Source organism: Leucoraja erinacea, chromosome 24, assembly GCF_028641065.1.
Source record: "Leucoraja erinacea ecotype New England chromosome 24, Leri_hhj_1, whole genome shotgun sequence".
Taxonomy (NCBI): Eukaryota; Metazoa; Chordata; class Chondrichthyes; order Rajiformes; family Rajidae; genus Leucoraja; species Leucoraja erinaceus.
In genome coordinates this window covers 32367616-32385361 of record NC_073400.1, presented here as the reverse complement: position 1 = coordinate 32385361, position 17746 = coordinate 32367616, and the positions used below count along the sequence as shown (strand labels likewise).

At 39.6% G+C, this 17746-nt stretch overlaps 1 protein-coding gene across 3 annotated transcripts in view; it reads right to left on the bottom strand.

Moving 5' to 3' along the window:
• LOC129708951 (ras association domain-containing protein 5-like) overlaps positions 1-17746 on the bottom strand; it is an 80387-nt gene that overhangs the window by 36484 nt on the left and 26157 nt on the right. For 2 of the 3 annotated variants that reach the window (XM_055655030.1, XM_055655028.1), the window contains exon 2: positions 10934-11055. In XM_055655030.1, the coding sequence (XP_055511005.1) occupies positions 10934-10954 (21 nt within the window). In that variant the 5' untranslated portion in view covers positions 10955-11055. Of the gene's footprint in view, positions 1-1371; positions 2326-10933; positions 11056-17746 lie in introns of those variants that run through there. The other variant, XM_055655029.1, reaches the window with a different exon arrangement.

Below are 17746 nucleotides of genomic sequence, written 5' to 3'. Positions count from 1 at the left end.
TTGGTATAGATATTATTTCCATGAACATCAGTTACCAAGTTCATTAACTTCATAAAGCATAAACTAAATAACCATTTGTGCCTTTGGATATGAAAATTGAATTGTCATTATTTTTATAGACGTTTATTTTTTGAAGTTCTTAATACTATCATGTATCATATTCCTTTCTGGGTCTGAACAGTCACTACAATTTGCACATCTGTCTGCACTGGAGACCCACGTACAGTACATGAGCAGTAACAAATAGGACATCTGGTAGGATGAGAATTATATTGTTTTACAAATTGGTGATTTATCAGTCCCTTGGAAGCTGATGTGATGCAGGAATAGTCAGAGAAGGCAAAGTATTAAATGACAAAAAATTGAGTTATGAGATGTTTCTCATAATTGCTAAGCAGATGGATTTTAGTGTTGGATCCAAGTTTACGGGCAAGGTTGGAGTGTGCTCTACTTCCAGACTGCACTGGTCGTCCTATATGATTGAGTAAACCTATTAATTATTGGCAGCTATTTTACTTTTATATATTATTTGAATGAAAATGCGAGATAAATTAACATTCCTGGAGTTTGCTGATGTTTAACAGCTTTCTTGATAATCCAGAGAATTGTTTTTAAAAACTGTAAAATGTCAACATTAATGGAGTAGACCGGAGCTGCAGCCCTTCATGTTGCATTTTGCTGACGGGTCGTCCATGGCTCAATATATATTTAAATCATATTTGACAGTGCGGTAGATGTTTTATGACTATATATGTAAACAGAAATTCACTAAAAGCTAAATCATTCAAATCAATATGAAACGTATGTGGGTTTAGGGAACCATGGAAGCAATGAATTTTTTTAATCAGAATTCTTAAGTGCCCAAACAATGGTTTTAATTAGATAATATATAATAAATGTATCAATTTTTTAATTAAAATATACATCATAATTTTTCTGTAATATCTTATTTTGCCTGAAAATTTGTTATCTTATGTTTGCTTCCATGTGAAATCCAATTTTAACTTGTGCCGACTGTTGTAATTAAAATACAACAAATGATATGAGAGACTAGCTGGGATACGGGTTCTTGCACTAGAAACAGATTCAACTAAAGCATCAATTTGAATTTCACAAAATGCTGACACTTCCTCATACAAAATAGTGCAACATAAAACACCAACTAAAGCAGCACCATTTTGTACCCTTTCTGAACATTCACACGGACAGTTCTGACGTTTGTTTTCATATTATTAGCAATTTTGCATGGCAAATAAAATAATTTATTTTTAAAAATTTAGGTAAAATCTTTGAATGCAAATAAAAAGTACAGAACTTACTGATTTCATGGTTGATACAGAATGTCATTCAATGAAATATATAAAAAGTTACCTTTTCTACAAGCTTGTTCTGAGGCTTCCTGAAGAAAGAGGTTTTGGCAGTAAAGAAACAATCTTCTAAATCTTCATCTAAGCTGCAATATCCACTGCTCATACTTGTATTCCACGTTCCATCAATTTTGTGATAAAAAATCATCAGAATATCCAAGAGGATTTAGTATGCTCTTTAACAGATCTTAAAGTTTAAAACACTGCACCACCGTACAGTGATTTCCCAATACAGGCAGAAGGTGCCTTGCACAAGTCAGGAAAGAGGTATCGTACAACATATACACGTAGAATCTTCACTATTCCGGCCAGCTGCAGCTGCTTTTTTTAACTTCAGTTGTCGTTAATGTTTAACAACTTAATCCTCTATAGGTTTGATGTCTTTGCCTCTGACACTGAATTTCTGTATTTACACATGGGCTGTGCACTTAGCTTTCACTGCCATTTAAAAAGTCATTCCTGGCAGCCGCTTTAACATGGTGTAGTTGAACGTCTGACTGTGGAGCTGTTGGCTGCTGTGCTGCACTCCATCTGTGGCTAATCAGCTATCTGCATGCACACACGAGCTGAGTGAGGTCAGCTCCTTCCTGGCTTCTCATTCTATGTATTTCAACAAAGCAAAGCCACATCCTGCTTCAAGATTTAAAATGCTAAGCTCACACATACATGTCAATATATTACATGTTTAAATGTCCTTGAAATTCATGATGAATATATAACATTGCTTTCCTTCTCAGCGCTGCCATTCTTAAACAATGCACCGAGCACTTAATTATGTTCCTGCGTACACCACCACCACCAGGGTTCCATTTAACCTCAAATTATCAGGTAATTTTTAAAAACAAGTTTTCTATGGCTCAATATCTTACGTAACAAAACTGCACAATGTAATAAAAAAATAATTCATACTGACAAAACCCTTCATGTGAGCAGGGTAATCTGGTGCAATGTCATGCAATATTTTAAAATCAGGAATGCATTATAACATAGTAATATTATTGACTGGATTGTTGAGGCATTTAAAAATATGAAAGGGTATATTGCAAAGTTAACGATCATAATATCTGTTGCCATACAAATCTAGCATGCACTCAGAATTAGCTTTATTGAATATAACACAATTGTCCTAGTAACCTAATCTTTTCAAAGCGTCATAATGGAACAGCCATGCCAGAGGATTTCCCTTCAGTTACTAATCCCAACATCAAGCAGAAAAGTATAAAATTATTTAAAAATAATCCTGCTTTTGTTCAATCTTTTGAAATTAATAGTTAATTTTCCCATCAATTAAGAATTAATTCAATGTAGAAGTTAAATCCAGTCTTGTCTTAATTTATAGGTTCATAACTTCAATAAATTCCATTATGAAATGACATTAATCTTTGGTTGGTTTTGTCTGCTGAACTATTTTTTAAAAAGCGTTTGAATAGAGATACACTGGTATCACGGTTAGTACTTCGAGCACGTTCCAAGGACTGAGAACGCTAATGAAATTAGTGCTCTAAGGAGTCATTACAGTTTTATACACTAGCAACACCTGCAAACCCAGTACAAATCCCCGCATTCCCTGTGTGCTATTCTGCCAGGAACTCGGCACAAATCCCAACCTTCCCTGTGCACGATTCTGCCAGGAACCTGGTGCAAATCATGCAAATGATGGAAAATAGGAGCAGGCAGCAAGGGGTTTGGGGATACAATACAAATGTGGTATTGCATTTGGGTGATCACTTTGACAGCAATGTGTGGTAAGGAATTCCACAGATTTTTCCCCCATCAAACCCAACCCCAATTTCTGAAAGATACAAAAGCCTCCAGTCACCGTACCCCTCAGGCACACTGGAAGCTTACATCTCATGACTAGGATGACCTTGTGTGCACCAGAGTTGCCAGGCTTTTCAATTGAATAATGATCAAAACAAATGTACATTTGACCACTGTAGCACTCTCTCAGTACTATACTCAGTTTATATTTGGACTATGTTCTCAAATCTTTGGAGTAGCTCATCGACCCATACTTTTCCTGACTCCAGAAATCACAGGTAAGGGAACAACATTGAACCAGGGGCCAGCAGCGGGTAATGCTTCATGGAATTGGTCCACCAGTTGGTCCACCAGTTAGATCAGCCATAATGACCACATTTAACCCTGGAACTACATAAATTAATTGGTATTAGTCAGATAATGCCATCCTAAACCCCTCTGGGCATAGAGGTGAACTAACGTCCGACTTAGTCATGCTGACATTAACAAGTGGAAATTGAATTGCAAATCAATTACTCACATTACGCAATTCCATGTGTAGGAAGGAACTGCAGATGCTGGTTTATACCAAAAATAGACACAAAATGCTGGAGTAACTCAGTGGGTCAGGCAGCATCTCTGGCGAAACGGAATCCTCTTCAGATTCTTCAGTCTGAAGAAGAGTTCTGACCCGAAACGTCACAGATTCCTTTTTTCCCTGATCCACTGAGTTACTCCACCATTTTGTGTCTTATATAATTCTAAACCTGTTGGCACGCACCACCACTAAACATGCTAGATTTAAAATTTAAAGATAAAGCCCTTGTTTTATAAATGGCTACAAACTACTTTTGTAACTTTATAATGTAATTAGGATACAACATACCCAGTAGCACAGTGAAAAACCTATGAGTTTCACAAATTCATTGCTCTGCCAGCTAGTAAACAGTTCTGAAGTAGTCAAGTATTATTTTATATCATTGACTTCAAATATTTGTTCTGCTTCTCCCTCCACAATTGATCCTTAGAGTATTTGCAACATTTTGGCTTGTATTTTAGATGGCACAATATTTCTTTCAGATTAAGTATTATGACTGATGGGGCTAGTATTGCAACAATATGATAATCAGGAAATGCCTTCTTCTTCTTTGTAAATCGTCATGGTATCTGACCAGCAAATGTCACCCCCTACACTACATTCTTCCTCAATTTTAAAAAACTGGAAAAAAATCAGCAAGGATGGTACGTACATTCATATTCTAAACCTACATGATTTTGCCCCATGGTGAAAGTGCCACTTACCATTAAAACACATTGTCAGAATACCAGTTTAAATTTTTTAATTCAGTCAAAAATAGGAAATTAGAACTGTCACAGAGCAAAGACCAACTAACCAAAGAAAAACAAAATCAGGAACTCGGCAGTTCAGGCACAGCAACTGTGAAGGGAAATGGACAGATGACATTTCAGGTCAGGACCATTCTTCAGACTCAAAAGACTTATGAATGCACACAAAAAAATGTTTCTTACTTTAAATATGCATGTTTACTGATAATTGTCCACCTATACCATTCACTGGTAAGATTTTTTACATTGTTGTCATGCATTCCTTGGACACAAGCCATCATCCCCCTATCTTTAGCTGCTACTGCACCTGCCAGCCACAAAGCAGCCAACTCTGCTGCATATTTACTGCTCACTTCTCACCACAGACCACATGTGCAGTACCGTTAGCATAGTAAGTATTTATGGAGGTAGACCAACAGTCAGTTTGCAAAAGTGTTTCTTAAATCTTTCAGAAACCTGGAGGAGAGTTAAAGTAGTGATAGAACAACTTTAGGATTTTTTTAATTATTCGCAGAATGAGTTTATCACTATTTAGGATCATGTCTATTTTGGCCATCGTTGACTTGCTGGATCATTTCAGGGATAGGTTAAAAGTGGACCACATTACTGTGTGCCTAGCGTCTTATATATGTCAGGTAGGATAAGGAGCACAGATTTCCTTCCCTGGATGAAGTTAGTGACAAGTGAGTTTTAACAACAGCCCAAACATTTCATGGTTGCCATTATTAACATTTTTTTACTCCGTGTTATTATACCACTGCTTTCTGTCACAGACTTTTTTTTTAAACAAACATTGGACACTTCTTCAGGCCTACCAGGAAAGGTTCAGTGCCCAGCTTGGTTCTTTTTCTCATTTTCACTCTCTTCTCCATTTTATATATGTGACAGCAAACACACTTCTATATTTGTAGTTAAGATCAGGGCAAAATGATCTGCACAGCAACTTCTTTGTTTCAAAGCAGAACGTTAACTTTTATTGGTGGAACAGGTTCTTTTCCAAATTTCCTTTTTTTCTTACCCTGTAGATCAATTCAGTTAACAATATTCTCCACGACTAAGTTAGTATTTGGCAGACCATTCCATCTGTGGAAAAGATCTTTCTTCTTCTCGCCCAATATCCAAAACCAGTTTCCATTGAATGCTTCTGGCTAACCTGCTCCCTTCCTATCCCAGAGCTACTAAAGATAATGCAACAACCCTATCACTGTCTCAACTGAAATCAGTTAATCCAGCAGAGATTTCACAATAAACCTGGAATTCACAGATACGTACATTCTGCGTTTACCTTTGGGGACGCTAATGCTTTGCTTTTACTAGATTATATATAACTAGCAAATATACAAATTACAATTTGGAAACAATTTATTAAAAAATACATCATTTATTTTTAAAATATTTGGGTAGCTGTGATATCATTGGGCATTTTGTCGAGACTATTGGTTGCTATTAACTGCATGACCAGGCTTCAAAGAGAGTCCAAAGATGACTTTAGGAGTGGGCAGGGAAACGTGCTGCTGCTGGTGAGAGATACCTCACGACAGCTGCACACTAATGTTTACATTTTGCGCTGGAATTAAATCGAAGCAGGAGCTCACCAACAATAATCAGAATTCATGAAGGAATGCCAGAACTACACAAGACAACTGCAACTATGATTTTGCCTGTGATTTGAATGGTGCCCAAATATTTTATTTGGTGGTTACGGCTGTATAAACACAAAATATTGGGACTGGCAATTCTTAATAATCCAAGATTCAAGTTCTTGAGACGAATGTAATGTAACACAGGAGGCAGGGATTCTACAATTTTCTACAATGGTTGAAAGATGGTGTCAAGATAGCACGTTCTAAATTACTCTGAATTCTCACAATAATTGCCCAGAATTTTAACTTGTGGAGAGGAAGTGGGGAGGTTCAGCTATTGTCTGCAATATTTGATCTACATTTGTTATTCCACCTGTTGCAATATGTTTTCACCTGGCGTGCGTCTTTGCACAGATATAACCCCTATTTAAATACCTAGCTGTATAATCTACCAATCTGACCAAAAAAACCTAGTTAAATGAGGTGCATACAAAATTAGTTTGCTCCCCGATAAAGAACCCTACCCACTTCCTGTTGTTGAGCTGTAGAGTGTTTTGTGAAGTTATATTTGAATCTCGTTTTAAGGGTGAACCAACAGTGGATGTACTTAAGGAATAATTCAGTAATTGACTATGCTTCCTATGGAAATTTGCAATATTTACAGTTAATGTCCGGATGAATGCTAATGAGAGAAGCAAAAACAGGAGATGAGATAAGAAAATGAGATTACATAGTATGAAGGACAAAATAAAGTAGATCTATATCAATCATTTGTCAAAATAACAGTGGTTATTTTATTGAGGGAATGGTCAGACTGCCCTGCAGAGTAGAAGCATTGAAACCTCTTTCCAAAGGTGCTTCTAATGTGCAAAACGTAAATGGGTCAGATTAATGTTTTAAAATGTCAAACCAATATGTTTAAGAAGGAACTGCAGATGCTGGAAAATCGAAGGTTGACAAAATGCTGGAGAAACTCAGTGGGTGCAGCAGCATCTATGGAGCGAAGGAAATAGGCAACGTTTCAGGCCTTCGCTCCATAGATGCTGCTGCTCCCGCTGAGTTTCTCCAGTATTTTTATCAAACCAATATATTATTTGCAGGTGAAAGTGCAACCAAAAACACAATGCTGAAATGAAGCTCCAACAATAATTTTCTATTTTATATCAATACTGGGACTGGGACTGAGTTTGAGGGAAAACAGTGGGGAGGGAGGGGAGTGTTTGGTGGTTTTCGGTTCCAAACACACCTGGATTGGATAAGCAGGCAAGATCAGAAGCAGAATGGGGCTGGGGTAGGGGCGTGGGGGAAAAGCTATTTGATGGGCCAGGTCCAGATGATAGGTACTGGACTTCATTTGGAAACATTAAAAAATTAGCACTATGCTGTAAAGACCTAATCACTAGAGCACTTTTCCAATTTTCCCAGCTCCCTGCTTCCATCCAGTTCTCCATAAGGAGCATTCTGAGCGGAATACTGTCATCCTGTGACAGTATCGGCCACACGAGAGGGAATGATGGTCATTGACGACTGCCCAGCAGAGTTGAAGCATTGAAACCTCTTTCCAAAGGTGCCACAGCCTGACCTGCTGGTTTTTCCAACATTTTCTATTTTCGTTGAAGATTTCCAGCACCTGCAGTTACTTTTTGATTTTCTGTCAGAATGATTTGCTTAATTTCAATAAGAGTATTTTTTGAAGGACCATATTCTCAGAACTATGTAGCCAAATAAAACCACATGCTTATTTGAAAATTGAAATCCCCGTCCCACACGACAGATGAACACATACAATCCCTCCTCTGGCCAAGTCATGCTACTGCACCGGTTCAAGGCCTATTTGTACAACACCTCTCCAATCCAAGGGGGTGAACATGCATGCTCTTTCTTTGAAAATATCATTTATTCCTCTAAACCAACAATTTATCAGTAGTTAACAGCATAGCAATGCTGTTTCCATTTATATTCACATTAAAAGCAAAAAAAACTGCTGGAGGCATCTGGTTCACATGAAAGATCTCAACCTGAAACATCAACAGCCCATTCTCTCCATGGATGCTGCTCAACCAGCAGCTCCTTTTTTGCCCCCGATACCAGCATTTGCAGTTTTGTTTCTCTACAATAACAACATTAGATCAAGTCCCAGTTCCATTGTGAAGGCCATAGAAGCATATCCTGGGACTGGAAAATAGGTGAAGAGAGCAGTGGGGATTTTAATCTGTGTCTACTACTATCATATGATCAGCACGCCAACTTTATATTGTGTAGCTATTTAAATAATTGCTATCTGCATTGAGTGATAACCACAACATCTTTATACAATATGGTATGAGATCATTACTTTGATCTGGAATGTTTGTTTTGTGATTGGTTAGTGACAGACAGGTTTAGATGCGTGATTGATGGTGAATAAATACTTAGATTGGAGCTTTGTGGACATCTCCCAGACTCCCTCCCCTCTTCTCATCCTCTTTTTTTCACAACTATTCCTGTTTTTCCAGTTGGTCACTAGCCAGCACTGTCTCTTCATGATGGAAAGATTATACATCACGGAGCACGATGCAATGATCACGGCGGTCATCCTCTGCGGAACTCACGTCAACACTAGAACCAGCAATGTTCCAAACGTGTCATTAGTCTGCTCGATACCATTGTGTGGCAGCATGATGCTCATCGAATGCCTGTTGTGTTTGAGCGCATGTGAAGGCACAGGACATATTTATTGTCAGTGGATAGCCTTTGTTGTACACAAACTACTCATCACTTCAGCTGACAGCTCAATTATGACTGCAACAAGAGACTGTCTGAGAATGAAGGCATCATGATTGCTGCCTGAAGGCTGGACACTGGCCTTCCCAATGCACTACTGAGGTCACACACCAGTACAAGGCAGGGTTGTCATATGATACTCACTGTGTCACTCGTGCCCTAGACCCAGGGAAAGAGTGCAATTCCAGCAAAGCCATATCCTCTTAGGAAGAGAATAAAATGTGGGATTTCTTCAGTGGATTTAATTGACCAGCAAACTTCAAATAACTTGGGTATGGTTGGCTTTGAAGCTGTGCATTCAACTTGTATTATTCTAGCAACTTTGCATACCTGAAAAATTCCTAAATGTGACCGCTGGTAGGTTCAAGAGTAGCCCATCAAAGCTGCTCGACCATTTTTGTCCTGTGTGCAATTGCTCTGCACTCCTGTCTAGCCATGGTTTTCTTTCTCTCTCTTTCTTCTTCAACATATTCAGAGATTTTGTTTATATCATCCTTTGAGAGATTTGTGAACAACAGGGGGAAAAATCCTCTTCATCTCAATCTTAAATGGGCAATCTCTTATTTTCAAAGTGTGACATCAAGTTGTGGATTCTCCCACAAGAGGAAGCATCCACCTGTCAAGATGCCCCAGGATCTATGTTTCAAGTTGAAATGAATTATGCTACAGATAAAATTCGACTCATTACCACAAAAATGATATAATTTACTCAAAAATTAATCAAACAATACAAGTAAATATCCAAGAAGGAACTGCAGATGCTGGAAAATCGAAGGTAGACAAAAATGCTGGAGAAACTCAGCGGGTGAGGCAGCATCTATGGAGCGAAGGAAATAGGCAACGTTTCGGGTCGAACCTTCTTCAGACTTCAGTCTTCTTCAGACTTCAGACTTCAGTCTGAAGAAGGGTTTCGACCCGAAACGTTGCCTATTTCCTTCGCTCCATAGATGCTGCCTCACCCGCTAAGTTTCTCCAGCATTTTTGTCTACCAAGTAAATATCTATACAACTCCAGAACGTTTTTATTTATTTCCATAGCAACCCACCCATTTATTTTGCATTACTAAGTACTTAATAACAGCTTAGAGGTTTTTTTCAAGCACAACAAATCTTGGGATGCCAATTACTTGCTAACAGAAAGATCTAGTGAAAACAATTAAAAAAACACCACATTACACTAGAACACTTTTATACTTCACATAGACTTATTAACAAATAAATTAGAACTGAAAATCTACAGAAATTGATGCAATTTTTCTAAACAAATTAATAACGACTTAAAAACATGCAAGTCAAGAGCCAGAACAAAATTCTTCAGCACTTAAAAAGTAACATTAGATCAGAGGTACACGAGAGCCAATGGCCTCCTGGAAGCAATCTTCTATCACACACCAGGTGCAAGTCATTGTGTACGAATACAGTAACCCTGGCATAAAGCTTCCTCTGTCTGCTCTATTTTAAGAGATTAGCACAGATTTTAAAGGAGGACACTCAATCAGACTAGGAGAGGTGTATGGGCTACAGACTTGCATACAACACCACCGACAAATGCGGTACAGGGTTAGAATGGGGATTATGGAGTTAATATCAAGCAATTCAAGACTGCTTGCACAGGGTGGCACAGTGGTAGAGTTGCTGCCTCACAGTGCCAGAAACCCAGGTTCGATCCTGTACTGTATGGAGCTTGTACATTCTCCCCGTGACCGTGTGGGTTTTCTCCAGTTTCCTCTCACATTCCAAAGACATGCAGGTTTGTACATTAATTGCCTTCTGTAAATTGTCCTTAGTGTGTAGAACAAAACTAGTGTACGGGTGATCGTTGGTTTGCACGGGCTTGGTGGGCCGAAGGGCCTATTTCCACTTTGCATTTCTAAACTAAACTAAAGCTTGTTCTGCCATTCAGGAAGATCATTGCTGTTCCAACTCATTTCCTTCCCCGACATTCCTTGAACTAATATCCAGATATCTGTCCATCCCTTCTTTGAACCTCCACAGCCCTATGGAGCAGCGCATTCCAAATGACTCGCCACTCTCTGAGTAAAGATATCTCTCCTCATTTCCCTCCTCTGGCCAAGAATTCAAAGGGTGAACCATAGAAATTTAGTGTGTAAATGCAAATATTAACAATAAGTACCTTGCTTTCAAGCTGCACCATTTTAACTTCAACAGCGATGCTTTCTTCTGAAAGTTGCTCCCATTGCTGGCAGTCGAGTTTGATGAAGTTCCTGCATCCCTGATGAGCGGTGTAATTGCAATCTGTTTAGGCAGAGGCATAGAGTCAAAATTAAATTAAATGCAGCCAGCCAATGTCAATTCTGTATTTAATTTAAGATGAGATTAAATCAATTATAGTGGACTACTCAATGTATGTTTTGCAATATCTAAGGAACATTGGAATTGAAGGACCAGAAAACAAATCAAGCTTGATCTAAATTCACCTTCCTGCTGCATAGACCATCTCCTCTGTTCAATAGACAATAGACAATAGGTGCAGGAGTAGGCCATTTGGCCCTTCGAGCCAACACCAGCATTCAATGTGATCATGGCTGATCATCCCCAACAGTACCCCGTACCTGCCTTCTCCCCATATACCCTGACTCCGCTATTTTTAAGAGCCCTATCTAGCTCTCTCTTGAAAGCATCCAGTCAATGAACATCGCGGTATAGAGATGTGACATGATAATTTACATTTATAAAGCCCTTCAAACAGTTACAAGTTTTAATATATGGTGAATTAAAACTCTCAGATTTTCTATCAACCATGTCTTTTTGACAACCCTGTCAACATTTGAAAGGCAAAATTCTATAAAACACACTACACATTTTTCAACCTGAAGGTTCAGATTCCCAATAAATCCATTGCATCCATAAGTTTGAGAAAGACATGACTGGCATGTAAAGAACATAGCACAATTCTTGCACAGGATGTTTTAAGCAGCTTCTAGTTGAGAATCAAGAGTTAACTACAATACAAAAAAAATGAGTTATACTTTTTTCAGTGTTATATCTTTAGGAAAATGTAATCTTATAGGAAACATGAATGAGCTAGATTGTGCTTAATTGCAGCTTGCACTTCAGTTTCCCCTGGTACAATCACTGCAGCAAAAATGGCATGAAATTGGTTGTAAAACATGGGGGGGGGAGAAATCACAATTAGGCCAAATATCTAGGACAGGGTTCGGCAACCTACGGCACACGGACCGAATACGGCCCGTAACCTGAAAAACCTGAACACCCCCCTCCCACAGCACCTCTCACCCAATGTTGGCAGCCCTGGTTTCTCTCATCTCATTGATCGTAACACAGTCTAATCAGAGTCCAGACCATGTTGCACGTTCAATCCACCAGAGGGTGCAATTGAGTGACTAAACTGCATATGGGAGAATGAGTCTCTCTATCTGCAGATGACAAATGAATATGGACTGACTTCCTCCTGATTGCAGCAAAGGTCAGCATCTCCCATCTGATGCTCATAAACGTCAACAATTCCCACTCATTTTCATAATAGAGGTGAAATGGGTCTATTAAAATTCTTTGGAGATTTTAAGAGTCACAATGTGACCTTTCACTATTTTAATAGCTTCATTAATTTTGATCTTTAATGTTTTAATGAGCATGTAAATCTGAAGGATGTCATTTTGCTTTGTCTATTAGAGGGATCTAAATGTTATGGTGTTGTGTGAACAAAGCTTTGAGAACAAATGGATCAATCTTAAGCTTTTAAAAAAAAAAGTAAATGATGCATTTATATAGCACCCCAAATGCTCTTGGAGTATTCCAATGCATTTCAAAGGCCAACAGATTCTTTCTAAAAGACGATTCGCTACATATTTGAGCAAACATATTTTAACACCACTTGTAAAAGTGAAGCATACAAGGGGCTGCTGGAGGAACTCAGCAGGTCAGCCTGCTTTGTTTTGCCTTCCATCACAGCGAGGAGGAGATGCGCAAGCGAGAGGTGGGTACAGTGTTGTGTCTTGGGTCTTTTTTTTCTTGTATGTATGACTGCAGAAACAACATTTCACTTGAACCTCTATGAGGTTCAAGTGACATTACTCCCACTAGTTCTCCACTGTTGTTGCTATCTGCACAACATCTCACGCTTATTGAGTTCCACTCTTCGCCATACTTTATCAGATTCCATAATCTGACCTTTTGGAGTGTTCACTTATAACCTTGCAGCCTATGTTGCCTTCACCGCCCGTCCCTCTTCGCCTGGATCCACCTATCACTTGTCAGCTCTTGCCCCACCACTCCCTCTCACCCCTTTATATTGGCCATCTCCCCTCTACTCCTTCAACCCAGATGAAACATAGAAACATAGAAAATAGTTGCAGGAGTAGGCCATTCTGCCCTTCGAGCCTGCGCCGCCATTCAATATGATCCTGGCTGATCATTCAACTCAGTATCCCGTACCTGCCTTCTCTCCATACCCCCTGATCCCTTTAGCCACAAGGGCCACATCTAACTCCCTCTTAAATATAGCCAATGAACTGGCCTCAACTACATTCTGTGGCAGAGAATTCCAGAGATTCACCACTCTGTGTAAAAAATGTTTTTCTCATCTCAGTCCTAAAAGATTTCCCCTATATCCTTAAACTGTGACCCCTTGTTCTGGACCTCCCCAACATCGGGAACAATCTTCCTGCATCTAGCCTGTCCAACCCCTTAAGAATTTTGTAAGTTTCTATAAGATCCCCCCTCAATCTTCTAAATTCTAGCGGGTACAAGCCGAGTCTATCCAGCCTTCCTTCATAGTCCTGACATCCTAGGAATCAGTCTGGCGAACCTTGTCTGTACTCCCTCTATGGCAAGAATGTCCTTCCTCAGATTAGGAGACCAAAACTGTACGCAATACAATGAAGGGTCTCGACCCAAAATGTCAACTGCCTAAATTTCCTCCAGGTTCATCCAGTAGCTCTGTTTTTGCTCCAGAGACCAGTTTCTGCAGTCGCTTGTGTCTCCTTTTATAAAAGTTTGTAATTTTAATATGAATGTAAAACAGCCGGCTAACAGACAGAATAGCAAACTTAGTTGAAGGGTCATCATGCTTCAGGGGAACCACTCTCCCACTAGGTTTTTGCTTTCACCATGCTTATTAGTTTCCCACAAGCTGTCAGAGTCATATCTATATTCAATTGACAAAATAAAGCCATCCAATGTCTTTAACTTAAAAATCCAGTGTGGGTTGGTGGTGGTAGAAAGGAAAGAGGGCTGGATTTTGGGGAGAAATCTGGAAAAATCTCCCCCATTCTTCCCAGTTGTGTTTTGATAAAGACTCCTTTTTCTCATAAATATGAAGCATAAATCACTTCATTTGAGGAACTGAGCCAATTCTGTCAGATTAAAAAAAATCAGATAACGTTAAACAGAAGTGATTCAGCTGCTACTCTTCAGCATGAAAGGGTTTTCAGTAGCTCCAATTTGAACATTCAGCTCCGGCACTGCTGCAATTTGATTCCATCAGTGACATGCACATTTGTTATTTAGAAGCACCATGTGCTCTTTAAGGAGACAACATTGGCAGCACAGTGGTGCAGCGGTAGTGTTGCTGCCTTACAGCGCCAGAGAACCAGGTTCAATACTATCTATGGGTGCTGTCTGTACGGAATTTGCATATTCTTCCTGTGACCACAGGGGCTCCCTCTGTGTGCTCCAGTTTTCTCCCACATTCCCAAGACGCCCATGTTTATAGGCTAATTGGATTCTGTAAATTGTCCCTAGTGTGTAGCACAGAACTAGCGTATGGGTGATCCCTGGTCGGTATGGACTCAGAGGGCCGAAGGGCCTGTTTCCACTGTATGTCTAAACTAAACTGATCAGCTAACATACCTCAATATTATCTTGCTGATGTTTAAGCTGTAAGCAATTTTGCCAAGTAGACAGTGCATTCAGATAGTATTCAGACCCCTTTACTTTTTCCACATTTTGTTACGTTACAGGCTTATTTTAAAATAGATTACATTCATTTGTTTTATCATCAACCTACACATAATACCCCAGAATGAAGAAGCGTTTAGGTGTTTAGAAAATTTTCCAAAGTAATTAAAAAGAAACAACTGAAATATCACATTTACATAAGTATTCAGTCCTTTTGCTGTGACACTCAAAATTGAGCTTAGGTTCATCGTTTCCATTGATTATCCTTGAGATGTTTCTACAACTTGATTAGAGTCCACCAGTGGTAAATTAAATTGACTGGGCATGATTTGGAAAGGCACACACCTATCTATATAAGATCCCACAGTTGACAGGGCACGTCAGAGAAAAAACCAAGCCATGAAGAACGATAGAATTAGGTGCAGGAGTAGGCCCTCCGAGACAGGATTGAGCCTTGAGCCACAGATCTGGGGAATGGGTGATCATCCAACTCAGTATTTCTGCAGCATTGCAGGTCCCTCTGATCCCCTTGGCCACAAGGGCATCATCTAATTCTTTAAATAGCCAATGAACTGGCCTCAACCACTCTCTCATAGAACTTCCCGCCCGGCCAAACTGAGCAATCTGTGGAAAAAAGGGCCTCTGGTTTTAAAGGGTGACCCCTTATCCTTATGCTGAGAACCTGGACTTTTCCAACAGGACAACATATCTTCCAGCACTCCACCAATCAACCCCTTTATTTGTACAGTGGCTGGATGGAGATCCACTCTCAGTAAAAGGTTTTAGAGAGCTTAAACCAAGTCTTGTCCAGTCTTTTCTGATGCTCTGGTCTGATGAAACCAGGATTGTCTGGTGAACCTTTGTATTGTATTCCCTCTATGGCAATTTATTGTCATTCCTCAATTTGAGACAACGAAATGCATTTTCCTTACAGGGCAGTATCGTCTCAAAAAACCCTATCACTGCAAGAAAACCTAATAAAAATAAATAATCAAAATAATAAATGAAATAATAAAACATTATTAAAACTAAAATTGAACCTGAATTAAAAATTTAAAAAAAAGCATAAACACATAAAGTCCACAACACAACATAAATGGCACCCAGGTGAGGAAGGTACCATAGTCCAGCCAGCCTCCCCTCCGTGTTCATCCGTGGTCGTGGCCTTCCGAAGAATTGTTTGTCGACCCCCGAGACCCGATGTGTTGAGGCCCTCAGATCCGGGGAAGGGTGTAAAAACAATTTCGCCGCACGCCGTCCCCCCGATCACGGTGGCATCCTCCTCCTAAATAGAAGAACTTTGGAACCACCAGTACCTCCTAGATCCGCCCTCCCAAACTGAGCAATCTGCCGGAGTCTGGCCAGCTCCTGAGGTGTCCAGAACCCGAGAACCTTTCGTGGGCAGAGTCACAGGACCCCGCTTTGTAGTACAGTGGCTGGAGCGAAGCCCTCCGCGTTGGGACTCTGCAGCCGCAGCTACAGGGATGTCGGCAGCTGGGTCCAGCACTCCGATTGAACTCTTTCCTGAATGCCAAGCGTCACGTCTGTAGGAAACCAGGCACCACTCATCACCTGGCCAATACCATACCCACAGTGAAGCATGGTGGTGGCAGCATCATGTTGTGGGGATGTGCAGGAACTGGGAGACAAGGCAGGATCGAGGGAAAGATGAACGGAGGAAAGTACAGAGAGATCCTTGATGAAAACCTGCTCCAGAGAGTTCTGGACCTAAGAGTGGGGCGGAGGTTCACCTTCCAACAGGACTATAACCCTAAGCACACAGCCAAGACAATGCAGCAGTGGCTTTGTGACAAGTCTGGAAATGTCCTTGAGTGGCCCAGCAGAGCCTGGACTTGAACCCGATCGAACACCTCTGGAGGGACCTGAAAATAGCTGTGCATCGACACTCCCCATCCAACCCGACAGAGTTTGTGAGGATCTGCAGAGAAGAATGGGAGAAATTACCCAAATACAGGTGTGCCAAGCTTGTAGCGTCATACCCAAGAAGACTTGAGGCTGTAATCGCTGCTAAAGGTGCCTCAAAAAAGTACTGAGTAAAGGGTCTGAATACTTATGTAAATGTGATATTTCAGTTATTTATTTTTAATTACTTTACTAACTGCCTGTTTTCACTTTTTTATTATGGAGTATTGTGTGTAGATGATTAAAAACATTGAATTGAATCCATTTTAGAATATAAGGCTGTAACGTAACAAAATGTGGAAAAAGTGAAGGTGTCTAAATGCACTGTATATTTTTTAAAACACAGCATGTTATATGAATCATACTTTGAATAGCTAGGAAATTTCCCTTGCTCAGGGTTTGTTGGACAGGGAAGTTTCCCTTGCTCAATAACAGATGATCCATACTAGGGTTTTTTTTTTGACGTGGTCAGTCATCTGACACTTCTGGTTATCCAGAGTTAAATTTAACTGCAGAATCGTGCACAACGCTTTTTGGCCTTATTCATCGAGTTCTTCCCTAAAGCATCTACAGAATATTACCCAAAGTAATTGAGACATTGTTTTATATTATAAAGTGGCTAGGGTGTTCTGGCCTTACTGGAAACTAGAGGAGAAAACTGGCATGGTTTTACAAACCAATATTATTAGTAGAGGCCTCAACAGATCAAAATTCCTCTTTAGCCATGTTCAAACTGCTCATGTTCCAAGTCATTAACATGGGTTTTGTAAAAGTATTTCCATTTGTTATTTCTGTGGCAATTCAATTTACAGTACATCTGCTAAACTTATTAATTTGGTATTTAAAACTTAACATGCTCCAAAGTTCCATTTTCTCCAAACCCAAATTCCCCAGTTCTGGAGTGTCTCTATAGATTATTTACATCTATTCAATTGGGAGATGTTTAAATCTGGGCCAAAGATCCTGTGAATTAAACTTCATTGATTTTCCAGAATGCTTAAATCTTGAGGGAATCCTTTCCATTCGATTCCAAATGTTTACTGTACAATTCCTGAGCAGTTCAGGCATTTATAAAAACAGTATTTACAACTATTCACGTAATCAATGTATGTTTCAGACCTTGATCTAAAACAAGATTTATTTT